At 34.8% G+C, this 18,711-nt stretch overlaps 1 protein-coding gene across 1 annotated transcript in view; it reads right to left on the bottom strand.

Annotated features, from left to right (window-relative positions):
- PBRM1 (polybromo 1) overlaps nt 1-18,711 on the bottom strand; it is a 99,737-nt gene that overhangs the window by 32,418 nt on the left and 48,608 nt on the right. The window contains 2 exon segments of the mRNA XM_015593672.2: nt 9,385-9,596; nt 13,512-14,154. Coding sequence (XP_015449158.2) covers nt 9,385-9,596; nt 13,512-14,154 — 855 coding nt within the window.

Below are 18,711 nucleotides of genomic sequence, written 5' to 3'. Positions count from 1 at the left end.
ATTTCCCCTGAGATTAAATGCTTTTCAACAAGATTTTTATTTTTTTAAATAAGACTTTTTAATGAGTCCAGTATAAGCCATCATTTGCAAATACCATGTTGTGTTTATTTTATTTATTTATTTTTTTTGAGAATAAAGCTCTGCCCATATCTTTGATAAACTCCTTAGGATAATTTTCCATAAATGGAACAGCTGGAAATAAACATTTTAAATGTTTTTTAACACATATCCAAACTGACCCCTAAAAGTCTATACCAATTTAAGTCCCTCACTGTTTGGCTTACAAGGGGTCAATTTCTCCATTCTCTCTCTAACACTGGTATACTAGACCCTTATAATTTTGTTAAAGCTTTGCCAATTTTGGTGGAACATGTTATTTAGTAGTTCATTAATCAAATGAATCCCTGTAACATACACAGCTAATTCACAAGGTTCTTGAGAATTTTATACTGGTAGGAGTACTGTCAATTGGGCTGAAAGGGAATAGAGAGTACAAAATGAAAAAAGGATGTTAGACCCCCCAAATTCTAGAGACAGGAAAATAGGCTGATTAAATAATACAGCTGCAAACATGTGCTGCCTTTCATGAAAAAAAAAAAAAATGCTTTGGAGGGCAGAGTACTAAGCCTCAGAGGACTATTTCCTAGCCTCAAACCTAACGAAGTCTGCCTGGCTGGATTTCAAAATTGCTTGAAATTGATGGCTTTTTTCCCTTTCCATTTCTCCCTTTGAATGGGAATGTCTCTAATTGTTATCTTATTCATGTCCCATCACTGTTTATTTATTTATTTTTAGCTTTAAAGGTCCGCAAATGGAGAGGAATTGTGTCCCAGGATAGATCACACTCAGAGCCTCATTCATACACATAATTTAGATAATTTAAATAATGAAGTTTGAGTACCTGGTAGAAGAATGTTACTGTTAACAAATATCTAAAAAAATATGGAAGTAACTTTGGAATTGAGTAGTAAGCAGCAAATAAAAGAATTTTGAGGAGCATGACAGAAAATTTTCCTAGGTTGCCTTGAATAGACTGTTGGTAGAGAAACAGACAACAACTTGGCAGCCGAAGGCTCGGAGAGAAAATGCTTTTGGAAAGTGGAAAAAAGGGGATCCTTGTTTTATTTATTTATTTATGTGTGTGTGTGCGCGCGTGCGCGCGTGCGCGCGCAAGTGTGTGTAGTGGCACAAAACTTAGCAGAACTGAGTCCTGCAGTTATTTGATTCTGGGTCTCTTGGACTGATTCTTTAGTTATTTTTTTCTTTCTTCATTTCCATTTGTTGTTTTACTCCTTCGGAGATTTCTTCAACTTTATCTTCTAAATGTTTCCTTCTCTAAATGTTTCCTTTTTATCTTTGAAAACTTTTTAATTGAATACATTTAACATATAATATGTAAATATAAGGTGTACAAACGTTACTTTGAAACATGTATACATTATTGCCATTACAGCAATGTCTATCACATTACATGTTTATAGTACAATACTGTTGTCTATATTCATTATAATGTGCATTAAATCTCTATGGCTTATTTACTACTTGTTTCAAGTTTGTACTGTTAAACAACATCAATCTTATCCTCCCATTCTCTGTGATCATTTTTTAACAGCTTTACTGAGATATAATTCACACATCATATAACTTACCTATATACAATTCAATGGTTCTGGGTATATGTTTTGTTTTTTTTTAATCGTGGTAAAATATGTAATCACATAAAATTTGTCATTTTTGGTCAGCCTTTAAGTGTGTAATTTAGCGGCATTAATTACATTCACAATGTTGTCCAACTAAAACCACTATTTATTTCCAAATTTTTACTCCAAACAGAAACTCTACAACCATTAAAAATTAACTCCCCATTTCTCTGCCCTCTAGCCCTGGTAACCTCTAATCTACTGTCTCTGAATTTGCTATTCTAGGTACCTGATATAAGTGGAATCATACAATATTTGTCCTTTTATGTCTGGCTTATTTCATTTAGCATGTTTTCAAGGTTCATCCATGTTGCAGCTGTGTCAGTTCATTACTTTTTATGGCTGAATATTCCATTGTGTGTATTTATCACAATTTATCCATTCATCTGTCAACAGTTGAGTTGCATCTGCCTTTTGGCTATTGTGAATGCTGCTACCAACCCTGGTATACAAGTATCCGTTCGAGTTCCTGCTTTCAGTTCTAGAAGTGGAACTAATGGGTCATATGGTAATTCAATGCTTAGCTTTTTAAAGAACTGCCAAATTGTTTTCATAGTGGCTGTACCACTTTACATTTCCACTAGCAGTGTATAAGGGTTCCAATTTCTCCACATCTGCACCACTCCTGTTATTTTCCTTTTTTTTGATAACAGCCATCCTAAAGGGTATCTCATTGAAGTTTTGATTTGCATTACCCTAATGATTAACGATTTTGAGCATGTTTTTCATGTGCTTACAGCAATTTGTATAATTTCTTTAGATATGTCTATCCAAATCGTTTGCCATTTTTTATTTATGTTGTTTTGTTGTCGAATTGTAGGAGTCCTTTTTATATTCTGCTAGATACTTATCAGATATATGATTTGTGAATATTTTCTCTCATTCTGTGGGTGTGCCATATTTTTAATTTCCAAAATGAGTGTCATCTCTCCGAAGGTCTAAATTTTAGTTTAGTTTTATGTTTTTTCCTCCTGCTTTCATTTTATTTTGTTTCTTCCAAGGTAATTTTTCTTTTTGTTTTGTTCTCTATATCTTAGAGCTTTTCCTTAAATTGGTCCTATTTAAATAAATACCCGTTCCTATTTAAGCGTGAAGTGCTGTCTACGGCCATGCCACCCTGAATGTGCCTGATCTCAGAAGTTAAGCAGGGCCTGGTTAGTACCTGGATGGGAGACCACCTCGGAATATCAGGTGCTGTAGGTGTTAAAAAAATGAAAATAAAAATAAAATAAAAATAAATGCGAAGTGCTAAAAGTGATTAAGAGCACTCTATGTAGAGCTGGTTGACTGATGGATTTCATTGGAGGCCTCCAGATGTTATTGTCTTCACTTTTCCCCCATTGCCTGGTCCATTTCTCAAGAGAAAAAAATCTTCTGTTCTTGGAACTATAAGCCTGACTGTCAGCAATCTAGGAGCTATGTAGTTAAGAGGGCTAGGGGCCTCACTATTTAGTATAAATCCTTTAACAATTTCCATCTTCAGAACTGTAACCCTACCCTTAGGTCTTGCTGGTGTCCCTAGGTCTAGACTCTGCAGGATGAACAGTCATAGGGAGGGTTCAGGAGGTGATACGGAGGTTCAGTAACTTTAAATTTAGACTTTCAATTAATCCTCTGTTCTAAGCCCCACATGCCCCTCCATTTTCAGGAATACCTGAAATTCTTATCCCTGGGCATTTCTAGACAGGAAATGGCTTGCTTAAGATCTTCATCCAATGCAGGCACTGAAGCCAGTGTTAGCAATTTATCCATTCATTTTCTAGCTTTCAAATTTTAATTGCCATTATCTCTTCTTCCATTGTTTTCATATAGTTTTTTTGAGAAAGGAGAATACTTCTGTGTTTATGTCTTTTGTTTTAAAATCACCTTTCCAGCATTTTAGAAGTGTTTTAGGAAGGAGTAGCAGCAGGCACTTGTGTACTATCTTCCCAGTTTAAGTGAAAGTCCTTTGTGTTGTTTTATCTGTGCTTACTTATTCTCATGTGAGCAGTTAGTTCTGTATTTAATATAAAAGCAGTGTGTGAGATCTTATGTTTTCCCTCGGTTTCCATCGATTATTAAGAAACCTCCTCTATGGCTTAACAACAGAGAGGACTGATTTATACATCCACCATCCTACTTTCTGGTATTTTGCTGCCCTTAATATTCAAGAATTAACCTGACAGGAAGATCTGAAGCAGACCATAGTGCGCTAATGACTAGAAATAACTAGTTACAATAACGCTCAGAGTACCATTTCTACGGCCTTTCTTACTCAGTCCTTTCAGTGCTGACCTCGTATTCTATGGCAAAGCACCACTACTTACCTACTTCTAGTCACACTGCTGAGAAATATGGTCTGAGTTAGTGCAAAAAAAGAGGTATTAACAGGGAGGATCTGACAGCCTAAGAAAGCAGTTCTATGCAGCAGGGCTCCCCTTTCTTCTAGTTAGCAAAGGCCCTGAGGCTCATGAAATAGGTACAGTGATAGGAAAGGAATGAAAATCTCCTACTGTCTTTTTCTTTATGTGGCTCTACTATAGGTCTTCTTCAGATATTAAATCACTGGAAATATTTCTAGTAGCTAAAAATCAGTCAAGGGCAGTGACCAATAGTCTTTAAAATGTCAGTACTGCCTTTTTTCTAGAATGTACCACCATATCAGATAATGGGTTCACACACCTTGTTAATCCACCAAGAAAGGCAAGGTGTGTAATTCTGGCTCCTCCCCTCGTTAAATCTAAGGACTTATAGCTGTGATTCTCAGATTTGAGTGTGCATCAGAACCACCTATGGGACCTGTTAGAACATAGACTGCTGGGTCCCACCCTCAGAGTTTCTGAACTGGTAAGTCTGAAGTGGGACCACAGAATTTGTATTTCTGACAAGTTCTCAGATGATGCTGATGCTTCTTGCCTAAAGGCCACACTTTGTGAACTACCATGAGTAATTCAAGGAACAGCTGTCATTATTTTTGCATTGACGGGAAAAGTGTCAATAAAACTTTAAAAATTTCTATATAAAGTTTTGTAAGTAGAAACGTGGATCCAAACATTATATCCATTATAGCACTGGCATTTTCTGTTTTGTTTTGTTTTCCCCTTTCGTTCATTTCCATTCTGCTCTTTATTATTTCCTCTACTTCAGATTTGTTTTCTAATTTCTTGAGGTAGAAGCACAGATTTTTAGATATTTACTGCCTTTTTAAAAAAGATCTCCTATACACACATTTATTTACTACTAAAAATTGAAACAGCACATCAAAAAAATTGTTACAATTAAAATTTTTGAAAACCAGAGAATCTTGTTAAAGCATCCTGCTCTAACTACGCTCTAGTCAAACCACCCAATGTTTTCTTTTTTACATTCCTTCCACAAAAGTTACTTGCTTCTAATTCTTGGTGGTGGATTTTAACTTCCTGACTTCTGGCTTCTAAAATACACTGGCAATACTCAAGACCTATTAGTGCCACTTTGGGTCAGATAAAAAAGTGGAACTGAAGTATACTGAAGTCATTTGAATATAAACTACATAAACTCCTTATAAATTACTGGCATCAAAGTAGACATGAGATGCAAGAAAAAGAGACATTACAAAACTTATATCATAGGTTATCAAAATACTGGTATACAGTCTGTCCTAGCATAGATTAGTTTCCCCTAAGCAACTACTGCCAAGAAAAAAAAAACAAAACAGAAGAATAAGGTTTATGGTTAAATTGACTCCATGTTATAATTAGTCTCCATATTAATAGTATCAGAAGGATCTCTATGATATAGGCAATAACGACAACTACATCTAAATCTTCTGAATCTTGATCCAATCTCAGTTTTCCTCTCCTGTGGGTCTTTTCAAAGCTGAGACAGGGTGTAGTATCTAATAACTTGTAACATCTTTTACATCCTTTCTTTCTGAGCAGTTGCTAATATCCTTAATCTATGTCTCCTCCAAGGCATACTGTAGAGTATGCCTTGACCCAGCCCCAGCTCCTATAAGTTCTTTCTGTCCTGCTGTTGGGGTAAACATTCTGAAAGAAGGGAAGAGAATTTTGTACTAAAGTTGAGAGTCAAGTTAGTAACGTTCTTTGCTAGTATTTCTGAGACAGTTTGAGAGCCAGTTGAATCTTATTCACTGGGCATCTGAGAAGACTCCAGGGTCGAAGTTGGATTAAGTTTCTTTGGTGAGTCTATTGGAAGTCTAGTCACAGCCTGAAGCTGCTCCAAGATTCCCCAAAGGGTTCTAGCAGGTGATGTTCAAAACTGAAATTGTTGTAAAGTCTACTGCTTTCTAATATACATGTTTAAAGCTACAAATTTCCTTCTAAGAATCTCTTTAGCTACATCCCATAAATTTTAGTATGTTGTGTTTTCATTTTCATTCAGTTCAAGATATTTTAAATTGCCTTTGTTACGTCTTCTTTGATCTATGGGTTATTTATAAGTGTACTGTTTAATTTTTAAATATTTAGGGATTTTCCAACTTTTTTTTCTGTTGCTGATTTCTAATCTAATCCCATTGTATCCAGAGAACTTGGTATGATTTTCAATCCTTTTAAATTTTTTGACTTGTTTTATGACCTAGCATATATGGTCTATCCTAGATAATGGTCCATGAGTGCTCAAGAATATGTATACTGCAGTCCCTGGGTGTTTACACATTTACACGTTAGGTGAAGTTGGTTGACAGTCCTTGTCTTAGTCAGCTCAGGCTGCTATAACAAAACCCATCATACACTGGGTGGCTTTAACACCAAACATTAATTTCTCACAGATCTGGAGGCTTGGAAGTCCAAGAGCAAGGTGCCAAAGATTCAGTGTCTGGTGAGAGCCCACTCTCTGGTTCATAGATAGCTGTCTCCTTGCTCTTAATCTTATAATGGCACTAATCCCAACGTGGTGGCTCTACTCTCATGATGACATCCAAACTTAATTACTTTCTAAAGAGTCTACCTCCAAATACCATCACCTTGGAGATTAGGCTATAACACAAACATTCAGTCAATAGCAATGCTATTCAAATCTTCTTTATTTTTCCTGATTTTTGGTCTAGTTTGTCAGTTGCTGAGAAAGGAGTATTGAGACTATAATTGCTGACATATTTCTCTTTTTGATTCTGTCAGTTTTTGTTTCCTATATTTTGGCACTCTACTGTTAAGTGTGTTACATTTACGAATATTACATGTTCCCAAAGTCTTGACCCCTTTAACATTATGAAATGTCCCTCTTTATCTCTAGTATTATTTCTTCTCTCAAAGTCTATTTATCTGATATTAATAGAGCCACTCTAATTCACTGTTACTATTTTCATGGTTTATCTTTTCCCCTCCGTTTCCTTTCGACCTATTTGTGTCTTTGAAATAATTCTCTTATAGACAGCATATAGTTGGATCTTACTTTTTAAATACAGTCTAATAATCTATGCATTTTGGAGTGTTTAATCTATTCACAATATATAAGGTAATTATTGATATGACTGGATTCTATTTGCTTTTTATGTATCTTTCGTCTTTTTGTTCCTTTCTTCCTCCTCTACTGCCTTCGTTTGTGTTAGGCAAATATTTTTGGACTATCATTTTAATTCTCCTGTTGACTTTTTTTGCTATTTTTTTAGTGATATTACAATATGCATATTTAACTTATCACTATCTACTACTTCAGGTTAATATGACTTAATTTCATTAAATAGTGCACCTTCGCTCCAATACAGCGCCATTACTTTGCACTAGTACTGTCATATACAGTAAGTCCTTACTTAGTGTCAATAGGTTCTGCAACCTCAAGCAAAATGATGTATATCAAAACTAGTTTTTGATCGATACGAACAAGAATTAAGTTCCTATGGCATTTCATTAACATTATAATGAAATGGCGTTGAATGAAATGACATTATTCAAGAACCCGCTGTAATTACTTCTATAAATGTTATAAACCTAATAATGTATTGTAATTATTCTTTTAACAATCTGTTTTCAGAAGAAATTAAGTGAAAAAAATACAGACACAGTCTTTTATATTTACCCACATATTTACCATTTCTAATACTCTTCACTACTTGTGAATTTGATTTACCACTTGGTATCATTTTCTTTTGGCCCAAAGCTCTTCTTTTAGTATTCCTTTTAGAGAAGATCTGCCAGCAATGAATTCACTGTTTCTGTTTATCTGGAAATGTCTTATTTCAGCTTTATTTTTGAAACACTGTTTTGTTGGATATAAAATTCTTGGTTCAGTTTTTTTCCCTTTCAGCAATCTGAATATCATTCCATGCTTTTTGGCCTCTGTTATTTCTTATGACCCATTACCATAACATTGTTTTCTTGGACATGATTAGTAGTTTTGCTCCTTTCAAGATTTTTCCTTTAGCAGTCTGATTATGGTGTATCTAGATGTGGTTCTCTTTGGGTTTTCTTACTTGGTGTTCTTGGGGATGTAAGTTAACGTTTTTCATCAAATTTGAGCCATTTTCAGCCATTATGTGCTCAAATACTTTTCTCCCCCTTTCTTTCTCTTCTCTCCTCTGAAAATCCCATTGTAAATATACTAGGATACATGACACAAAGGGTTACTCTTAAATCTGCATAGCATAGCTAAGGATCAGCCAATGATTTAGGTGACGACCATACTCAAGTACCTCAAACTTGTAAGGATTCACCCTCTGATGACTGATCTGTATGTGGCTTGAGGGAGGCATTCAAAGTTGTAACCAACTTCCGAGTATCCCTTGCATTTTTCTTTTGTCCGATACTCATATCTCCCTTGCACATGCAGTTTTCCAGTTATCTAAGAAAATGTGTGGAGAGCTTATCTCAGCCCTTCTATGGCTAATTTCCAAGATATTCCTCAACCTCATTGTCACCTCAAGCTAGTAAAGCTGCAGGTTACTCGGTTCGTTTCTCCATCAATCACTTTTAGTTGGCAAGGATACAGACCTCCGCCCCTCCGCGCATCATTATCCTGAATGAGTATATCCCTCTGGCAGCAGAGTTGCTGGGTTTTACAGGTATCCTTATGCTGATAAAATTATTATTTTTCATTGAATAGGTTCCTCTTTTTTGTATATGCCCTTGCTTATGAAAACTTGCTAAAAAACCCCTAAGAAGCAGATTTGATGCTAAAGCCTAATATAACTCTTAGAAAGTCATTCTAGGTATCTATGTGAATTTGACCTTTATCAGAAATTACTGAATTTCTAATAAAAATTCCTACTGTCAAAATATTTCTAACTGCTGGCAAGTGACTCAAATTAACAGCTTTAGGTTGATACAATCAAAAAAATTTTTTCTCCTACTTATGAGGTTCAGCCAAAAAATCATTTACTTATCTGGCCTAGAGTCTGTACGAGGAAAGCCATGCTGCTGAATGATGGAGCAGAACCTTGATGCACTCACTGCTAAGAATGCTTTCTAGGTGGGCTCCCAGGTTTTCATATACCAATAGCAGTATTAAGAGGTATTAAGCTCCCATAATTGTGAATTTATTGACTCTGTTCCTGAAATATTAGGATAACAGCTGTGTCACATGTAACTTTAAATCTTTTCATCTGATGACTAAATTACTAAAAGCATTTTCATCTCACCATGTCTATTAAGAATCAACACCCTGAGTCTTCATTTACACAAATAAGACTCTTCTCCACAGCTAATTATAAAACCAGCTAGAAAAAGTATACTATTTCTTCATATTAATAAAATGAAGAGAAACCAACCTCTTTTTTCTTCTTCTCGTTTTAGTTTATCTTCCTCTATTTCTTTTGGTAATTTTTCCTTTTTCTCTTTCTCCACATCATTATGCAAATGCTTTGTAGTATAGCTGAGTGCTGGTGAAAGAAGGATCTCTCCATTTTTGCAAAGTTCATCACGAATTTTAATAAAAAACTGTTGAAGTTCTACTGCATCTTCGTATATTTCGGAATCTGTCCTATAACAACATCAAGAGTATCTATTGACACACAAATTGCTTCTTTTAAACACTGCAATTATATGTTAAATTATACTGAATGCTTCTTTAATGTGTTAGCTGATATAACGGTACTTCTGCACAGTTCTAAGAAGGGTATCTCCTTGAAATTCATTAGAACAGAATGTGAAGAGTCATTTTTCCTTGGTGAGCCTCATGCCCACTAATTTTCTTTTCCTGAAGGCTCGCTCCTTGCACAGCTCATGTAAAAGGAAAGGCCTCATTCAGTTTCCTGGGGAGAAACATGGTGCATGCAACCATTGGTTTTGGTAACAGAAGGGGGCTGCCAGAATCAAGGACTATACTAGGCTCCACACCATGCACAACACTTAATTTGCATCTAATCTTTGAATTAACTTTTACTTTCTCTTAATTGAGGGACCAACACATTATATAAAGTGTTAACAAAAGATTTAGGAAATGTCTACTTTCTTCTTTATGGATTTGTAGATCATGGTTGCTGAGGTTGGTACGACTCAGTTAAACTGCAAAGTCATGAGGGCATCTTATAATGATAATAGGTCTTAAAGTCAATGTTCACTTTAGTTATTTAGAAATAACTACATAATTCTGGGGAACCAGCAGAGGTAATATAGTGAGAGATGGAAAAAATAATCTGTATCATATTGAAAATTTAAGACTCTTTCCACATTTATAAAATGACAGGAGTAGGCAAAATAAACTTCAGAATTCGTAGTGAAAGAAATTTTATTACTATTTCTAATCGATTCTGGTTAGAAGAAGGCTTAAATATAATTCTATTAACTAAGAATACTAGGGTCTGAGAAATTATTCACAAAGGTAACCACAGACAAATTCTTAGCAGCAGTTATGGAGACATTCTGGTTAGGGAAATGTGGCAGGCATAGCAAGCCCGTCATCTGCCTTCTGACACTCATCACAGGAGCATCAAACATTAGTGAAGCCTCCAGAATGCTTCTCCTCATTTCAAAAAGTAAAATGGCAAACAATCTGAAAACACTGCCAATAACCACCAAAATGGATGTTCTAACACGGTTTTCAAAATATATTCTGGTTATTAAAATGCTAATACTTGAAGGAATGCAATCGAAATAAAACTGGCCAAGGGAATAAACTCGTACAACACTATTTTGATGACTATTTTCTGAATAGAACTATCTAAAGACTGTTCACTAGAAATTAAAACTCATTTTATAATATCTTACAATTTTAAGTATAATATTAAAAGTGAAAACGCACTTTTAGTAATCCGTGTTACAATGAAAGGGCAATGTATAATTCTATCATGTCACGTGGTTTAGTAATGAAAGTTTTATAGAGTCATTAAACAGCTAATATATCCTTTCTGTCTTATTTATTTAAATAGTTTATGAAGAATCTGTTAATCTAAGAGGCCAAGTGTTCCCTGCATGTCCAAGAACAAAAACTCAAGATAGAAAAAAAATAACTCTTATTACTCTTAATTGGTAGGTATTCCTTATATATAAGGCAGACATTCAGTAGAAGAAAATAAGATTGCAGGAGGTTCTGAGTGCTTCCCTTGTCTTTGTTTTCCCATGGGCCCCTTACCTGCAAGGAAGTCAGATCATTTAATCCAGGAATATTGCCAACAGATTAGGAAAAACCAAATTAGAGGCCAACTGGCACGAGTCAGCGTTGTACTATTACTGAATACTGCTGACGGACAAAACCACTGTCACATAAGTGAACTTTTCTCTGCTATGCCTCACTGTTCAGATTCTTTCTATTTCAGGGTGTGAAGTCCTAGGTGATGGGTAGAAGTGGTGGGTAGGAGTAAGTGTGAAAAAGCATTAACACTGTTAGAAATCAACATGGAAATCTACTGCATATGGACTTCATTAAATTCATGAACTTAAATACTTTTGGGACATCTATCTACATTACTGGCAATGCAGTAAATAAAGCCATGGTTTATCATTCACTAAACTGATTCACCTTCATCTCAGCAGAACGAGGTTATTACTAAATACTGTACATGATCTTTATTCATAACAATAAGAAAGGCTTCCCCTATGTTTGCAACAAAGCTCTGGAATCAGAGTGAAACTGATCACCATCTCATATAAACGAACTTTGGAATCTACCTCTGAGACCTCAAAAGAAAAACCAATCATGTCAACAACAGACGAATGAAAAGAGCTCATTTCCTAGAGATACAAATCTGCTTAATTCTTAAAATAATCATGTCACCTACACAAGATAAACAAAGTTGCTAATAATCCAAGAGACAAATGTATTTTGGAAGACTCACAGAAATGATCTCAAGATGTAATAGGAATGGGATGGGGAGTGACTTTACCCTTAAGGGTTGTTTATGTAAACTAAGAACAAGAACAGAAGTCAAAGCTCCCATGAAAGCAAGGTTTGTCTGTTTTGTCCATTGGTGTATCCCATGCATTCAGATAATGCTCACAACAAGTAAACACTCACTAAACATTTGTTGACTAAATGAAAACAATAAACGAATGTAGATTTTGACTTCAAGATGACCCCTTCCTTGGGTCTTTCTTTTTTATTTCTATCCCTACTGTTGAAGAATAAGAACTATTTCCTAAATGTGTCACTCAAGGGTCTCTCCAATCTGATCCCAACTCCACCCGTCCCTTGAACACACCATATTCATTTCCTAATCCTGTGCTTTTACTCATACTTCCTGCCCTATGTGAATCCTGCTCATTCTTTCATTCTTCCCTGATGCCTCAAGCCTTTTAGAACTCTAGTAGAGACTTCCTTACTCCACCACATTTACTAAATATCAAATTGTTATATGTTGTCTCGTATATTATTTTTCCCTAAGCATAGGTCCTATCCCACTTGTCAGGCTTCAAGCTTTCGAGCACAGAGCTCAAGTCTTATCATTCATGGCTGTGTTCCATGATTGGTGTCGGTAACTGTCTTAGTCCTAGCCCTCTACAGTGGGGAACAAGAAGAGCCACCACACTTACTAGTTATATGTCTCTTGACAACTTCTTTGTGCACTTCTTCACATGCAAACTGGGAAGATTATCACCTACCTAGAATGGCTTTTATAAGGGTTAGTGATTATCTACACAAAGTGCTTAGCACAGCGATTTACAAAGAGTAGGTGCTTAACAGGAACAGTAAACATTACTATTAATTTTTCTTTCAAGATCCAGAGCAAATGCAGGCTTCACAGATTCCCCAGCTGGAATTACCCCATACAAACTACCTAAAGGTCTAGCTTTCAGCATGATAGACTATAGGCTCCAAGAAGGTAGAGTTTGTATCTCTAATTTTTTACATTCCCCCAAGGGACTCCAAGAGCACAAAGAAGACATACTGTAATTGCTGAAGTGAAATTGTTGTAACAATCGAGTATATTATTATTGTGTGGCAAAGATATACCAAAAATCAAAATTAAAAGGGAATTTAAGTTTGATGGAAATTTAAATTTGATTGCTTCTTTTAGAACATTTAATGCTTGTAGAAGGCACTTAAATCTGAGATTAAAAAAAGCCTTCTTAGGTACCTAAAATGGTGATCAAATTTAAATGTCTAATCTTGATCAATACCTTAGAACTATTTTATTTAAAGCATGCTTGAACTGAACTCAAACTTTAAAAGAAAATCATGTTACTATTTCTAATTATAAAATTTTTATCCTTTAAAAAATGTTTTGTGAAAGGCTATATTTTAAGAGCTTATGCTTTGCAACAGTTTTTCAATTTTGTCTTACTCTCTCTTCTTGTTAATCTAGATGCTTTGTTAGTTCTGCTAATTAGAATTCAAAAGAGCACCCCACGAACCGTAATCATGTACCTAAGATAAAATAGTACATCAAAGCAGAATTCTTTCTTCTGTTTTGCAATAAATATCACACTTTCTCAAAAAGAAATGGCTTTGAAAACATACCGATTCATCCTTCTTGCCCTTTCCAATACTTCAAACATATGTTCTTGAAATAAATCGAGCCGCCGGTAGCGATTATTTTCAACATTCTTCCTAATTATGTCAAAAGTAAGAGGAGGTTTGTTTGGAAAGTTGGGATCCACAGCCGGAATTTATGCTAAGGAATCACTATAACATCTTCCCTCATCATCCTGATGACTCATGACTGACACAAAAAGATTGTGGATAAGCTCTTGAATTAGCAAGGTCACATTTGGGACATGAGAGTCTTCATCTCCCTCTAGGTCTCTCCGAGTTTCAAGCAGGACTTTGTGCAGGACAAGGGCATCTTTGTAGATCAAAGACTCAGGCTCATTGTATGTACAGGCATTGTTAAACATCATGACGAAGTCTTCAACCATGGAGTCTATATCTTGGTATTTGTTGGCCATCATGTGACTTCGAATTTTTTCCATGTCCATGGGCTTTTTAATGGTCAGATAATAGTCAGGAAGTTCAGATCTAGAGGGAAGCCTCAGAAATATGGCACTGAGGCGGCGACCCCTCTTATCAGTATAGTTCTTTACAGCTTCATAGACTTCATTTAGTTTCTGCTGCATTGGAGTCATGTATTTCGATTTTTTAGGAGAAATGCCACTCTTCCTACCTAAAAAAAAAGAGATCTAATGTTAAATGGATAAAATTTAAAAAATGAACCTAAATTTGTACATAGTTAGTAGAACGGGACTATTCCAAGTGATTTGTGAAACATGGTAATTAGCGTTATCTCTAGAGTAGTATATCCTACTGACAAACGAAAAAAAAAAAAAACCGGAAAAAAATGTAAACTATTTTCAGTAATCATATTTTTGGTGGGAAAGTAAGTACTGCTATGTTGAGATAGTAAAGAATGAGGTAGAATAAAGCAAATAAATAGTTATGTGACAATCTAATTCCATCACCTATGGTATCCTTGAGAACTGAGTTTCATCACGAGTCAAAAAAGAGAGATAGATGTTAAAACAAAGAACAATGAATAAAAACCTTGTAGCCTTGAATCTCAATTTAGAGTATCAGTATGAACTTAGTATGTATTTTATCTTTAAACAGAACACATATACACTCACACTTTCCTAGGTCTGTTTACTAAAAATCCTGGAAATAATGACCAACGCAGTAGCAGTATACTCTTATATAGTTTTGACTATACAGACTTTAGTTTTGAAATATTGATTTCAAATACTTATATCAGCAGCTCCATGGCAAATGGCTGATTCCCAGTCTACATAAGATAAACCTTACCAGTAACACTAGAAAGTAAAGATTCTATCAATGACTTCTTACCATAATAATGTCAAAAAAACACAGCAGCAAAAAAGAAAAGAAAAGAACATAGCAGATAGCCTGGGACAAAATGAACATCAATAAAGATAATAACTACAATGGGTTAAAATTTGACAATATGCTTAAATCTAGTAGTTCTTAATGATTTATAAAAATGAACAAACAACTGGGTAAATGTTAAAGGATGTTAGTAAACCAATGCATTATTTTGAAAACTGTAAATATAGGGAAAGCAAATCTAGCTTTTATCCTTTCAAAAAACAAAACAAGCAAAAAACAAGACAAACCATCCAAAAAACTGTACCACCAGGTAATCAAATACTGGATGAAGCAAAGTTTCTCTATATAGAAATATTCTAGCTAGTAAATAAGGAGTGACAACATTAAACTATCACTATTTTTACCTCTCTTTAATGAATTAATGTAATAAGCATCAATAACTATTAATATATGGACAGAAACAACCAGATATTACAAGCCACCTGATGGAAGACCATATATTACCTCTGAAGTTGGTTTTTGTGCCAAAGGGAGGAGACAAGGATCAAATCTAAGTCAAAATTCAATCAAGTCTCTGGCTCCAACTACCAATTTATAGGAAACACAAAAGACAAAAAGAACGTTTAACTATAGCAAAGGAATGCAATTAGCAAAACCCAGACTGTGGGAAACTATAGTATAAACCCACTTTATTCAACAAAGAAATTGTGAAGAAAAAAAATGAAAAAGAGAGATGGAGGGGAATTTATAGATTAAAAGAAACACTAATCAAATGCAATGTGTGGATCTTCTTTGGATTCTACCTCAATCAAACATTGTCCCAAGATTTGATGCAATATAAATGTAGAAAACCTATCATGAAGCAGCCTTGCCAAGCTGAAATGAAATCTAGTCAAGCCTTTAGAATTAATTTCCATTTTCGAGAAATAAAGGTAATATAAGAAAAAGTTAACTGACATCACAAGGAAGTGAACTCACTAACCCAGAACTTTGGACTGAACAAAAAAGTGACCTAGTTCCTAAACAGTCAATGGCATAAAGATAAAAAAAAAAGGAGGGAGACTGCTCTAGATTATGAGTTTAAGAGTATAACAATTAAAAGTATTTTTATATACGTGTGTATGTGTGTCTATATATATATATATAAATTTAATTAGATCCTGATTTGAAGAAACCAACTGTAAAAGTATATTTGTGAGAAAATCAGTAAAATCTGAAAATCTGTCAGGTATTAGACAAGATCAAGAAACTAAGAAATTGCTAAATTTTTTAGGTGTGATAATGACTTCACAGTTATTTAAGAAAATTCAATTGACCCTTGAACAACATGGGTTTGAACTGTGCAGGCCAATTACTTGCATATGAACTTTTTAAAGATAAATATACAGTTGGCTCCCTGTGTCCTTATGTTTCAAATCTGTGATTCAACCAACCTTGGACTGAAAACAGTATTTTCGATCCTGGATTGGGAATCTGTGTATGAGAGCTCACTTAAGTGATATGGGAGATTTTAGGCACACACCCCTAAACCTTGAGCTAATCAAAGGTCAACTATACCTGGATTTTATAGATGCAGGATAAACTATGTAGACATGATTGCATTTTCTTTAAAATAATTTAAAACAAAAAAAAAAAAAGAGAGAGAGAAAAGGGAATACAGGAAATAAGTATGACACAATCATGATAACGTTGATTTGTAACAAGTATAGTATACACAGATTCACTGTATCATTCTTTATATTTGTATGTGCTTAAAATTTTCCATAATGTAAAACAGAGAAAGGAAAAGGAAATTAACATTACACATGAAAATTCCTTTTAGGGGGTGGGGAGAAGATGTGGCAGGTTCCCTGAATAGCCCTGCCTGGGAGAGCTGTGAGCTCCACACAGCAGCAGTACCCAGGGAATGGGCTAAAGAGACACCTTTATATAATAGATCTTTTTTTCTGATAAAAAGAATACACTTCTATTAATGCCCAGGTGGAGAGACAGTCCATTAAATATCATGAAAAACCAAAGTGAAAAAACAGCTCCAGAAACTAAGCTTACAGACATAGAAATATGTGACTTAAATGACAGAGAATTTAGGATGGTACTACTGAAAAAATTCGATGAGATCTGAAACAAATCATATCAACAATTTCAGGAATTGAAAAAACAATTAGATGAGCAGAATGAGTTCTTAAGTTCTTGAGCAAGGAGACTGAAATCCTCAAAAACAACAACAACAACAACAACAAGAACAACAATAACTTCTGGAGATGAAGATGAAGAACACACTCAAAGAGATGAAAAATGAAACAGCAAGCTTAGATCAGTGACATCAAAGACAGAAATCTAGAAATAAAACAGAAGAAGAGAGAAACTGAATGAAAAGTAATGAAAAATAAATACAAGAACTAACTGACACCATCAAGAAAGGAAACATAAGAATAATGGGAATTCTCGAATGGGAGGAAAAGGAGCAGGGATTAGAAAACATTTTCAGACAAATAGTGGATAAGAATTTCCAAATTGAAGGAATAAGTGGGACCTTGGAATTCAAGAAGTCAACAGAACACCCAATTATCTCAACCCAAAACAGCCTTCTCCACAACACACTGTATTAAAATCATCAAAAATCAACGACAAAGAAAGAATTCTCAGGGCAGCCAGGGAAAAGATGATGATAACCTATAAAGGAAAACCCATTAAATTATCCTCAGACTTCTCAGCACAAACCTTACAAGCCAGAAAGGAGTGAAAACCAATATGCAAACTATTAAATGAAATGAACTACCAGCCGAGAATAATGTATCCAGCTAAGCTCTCCTTTAGATATAAAGGAGAAATAAAGACCTTTCCAGACATATAAAAATTGAATGAATTCTCCACTACGAGGCCTTCATTACAGGAAATACTCAAAGGGGGTCAGCTCACCTAGAACAAAATGACAAAAAAAATACATAACTATGTGTAAGGCAATTAGTAGGCAGATAGAAGCAGAGGAGTGCAACCCTTACTAAGAACAGGGCATTATAATCTTAAACAATAAGTAAAGATTTGCTATAGCAAGATAGTAATGAACGTTCAGCATACATAAGGACAAACGAAGACAACAATGACTGAAAAGGGGAGGATTCAAAGATCCAAATTCGCAAAGAGGACTGGAGATAAGGTACACAAAGGAGAAAATGGACTAATATATATATGTATGTATATGTATGTATGTGTGTGTCTGTGTGTATAACTATCTTCTACATATCTGTAATGGTAACTACATGCCAAAGATTCAGAAATGAAGTATATAACACAAAACAAGAAGGACCAGAAGGAAAATCCATAAAACCCAAACAAAATTAAGAAAACAGTCACACAAAGACAAGGAAGCAATGGAAACACTAAACTACCAGAAAGCAAAAGATAAAATGGCTGTAGGAAAACCTCATATTTCAATAAATGTAAATGGACTGAATTCACAAATAAAAAGGCACAGAATTGCAGATTGGATCAAAAAACAAAACCCAACCATATGCTGCCTCCAGGAGACACATCTCAGTTCCAAAGACAAATAAAGACTCAAAGTGAAAGGGTGGAAAATGATATTTCAAGCAAAATGCATTCAGAGAAGAGCAGGAGTAGCAGTACTGATATCGGATGAAATAGGCTTCAAAATAAAAAAGGTAAAGAAAGATACTGAGGGACACTACATAATGATTAAGGGAATCATACACTAAGAAGATATAATACTTAATAATATCTATGCTCCCAATCAGGGACCCCAGAAATATGTAAAGCCATTACTAACAGAATCACAAATACATGGAGATTAAACAACATGCTACTGGGTCAGAGAAGAAATAAAAAGAGAGATCAAGAGATACATAGAAACAAATGATAA

This window comes from Pteropus alecto, unplaced genomic scaffold, assembly GCF_000325575.1.
Source record: "Pteropus alecto unplaced genomic scaffold, ASM32557v1 scaffold75, whole genome shotgun sequence".
Classification (NCBI taxonomy): domain Eukaryota; kingdom Metazoa; phylum Chordata; class Mammalia; order Chiroptera; family Pteropodidae; genus Pteropus; species Pteropus alecto.
Note: the sequence above shows the minus strand (reverse complement) of the source record. Positions and strands in the feature narration are given on the sequence as shown.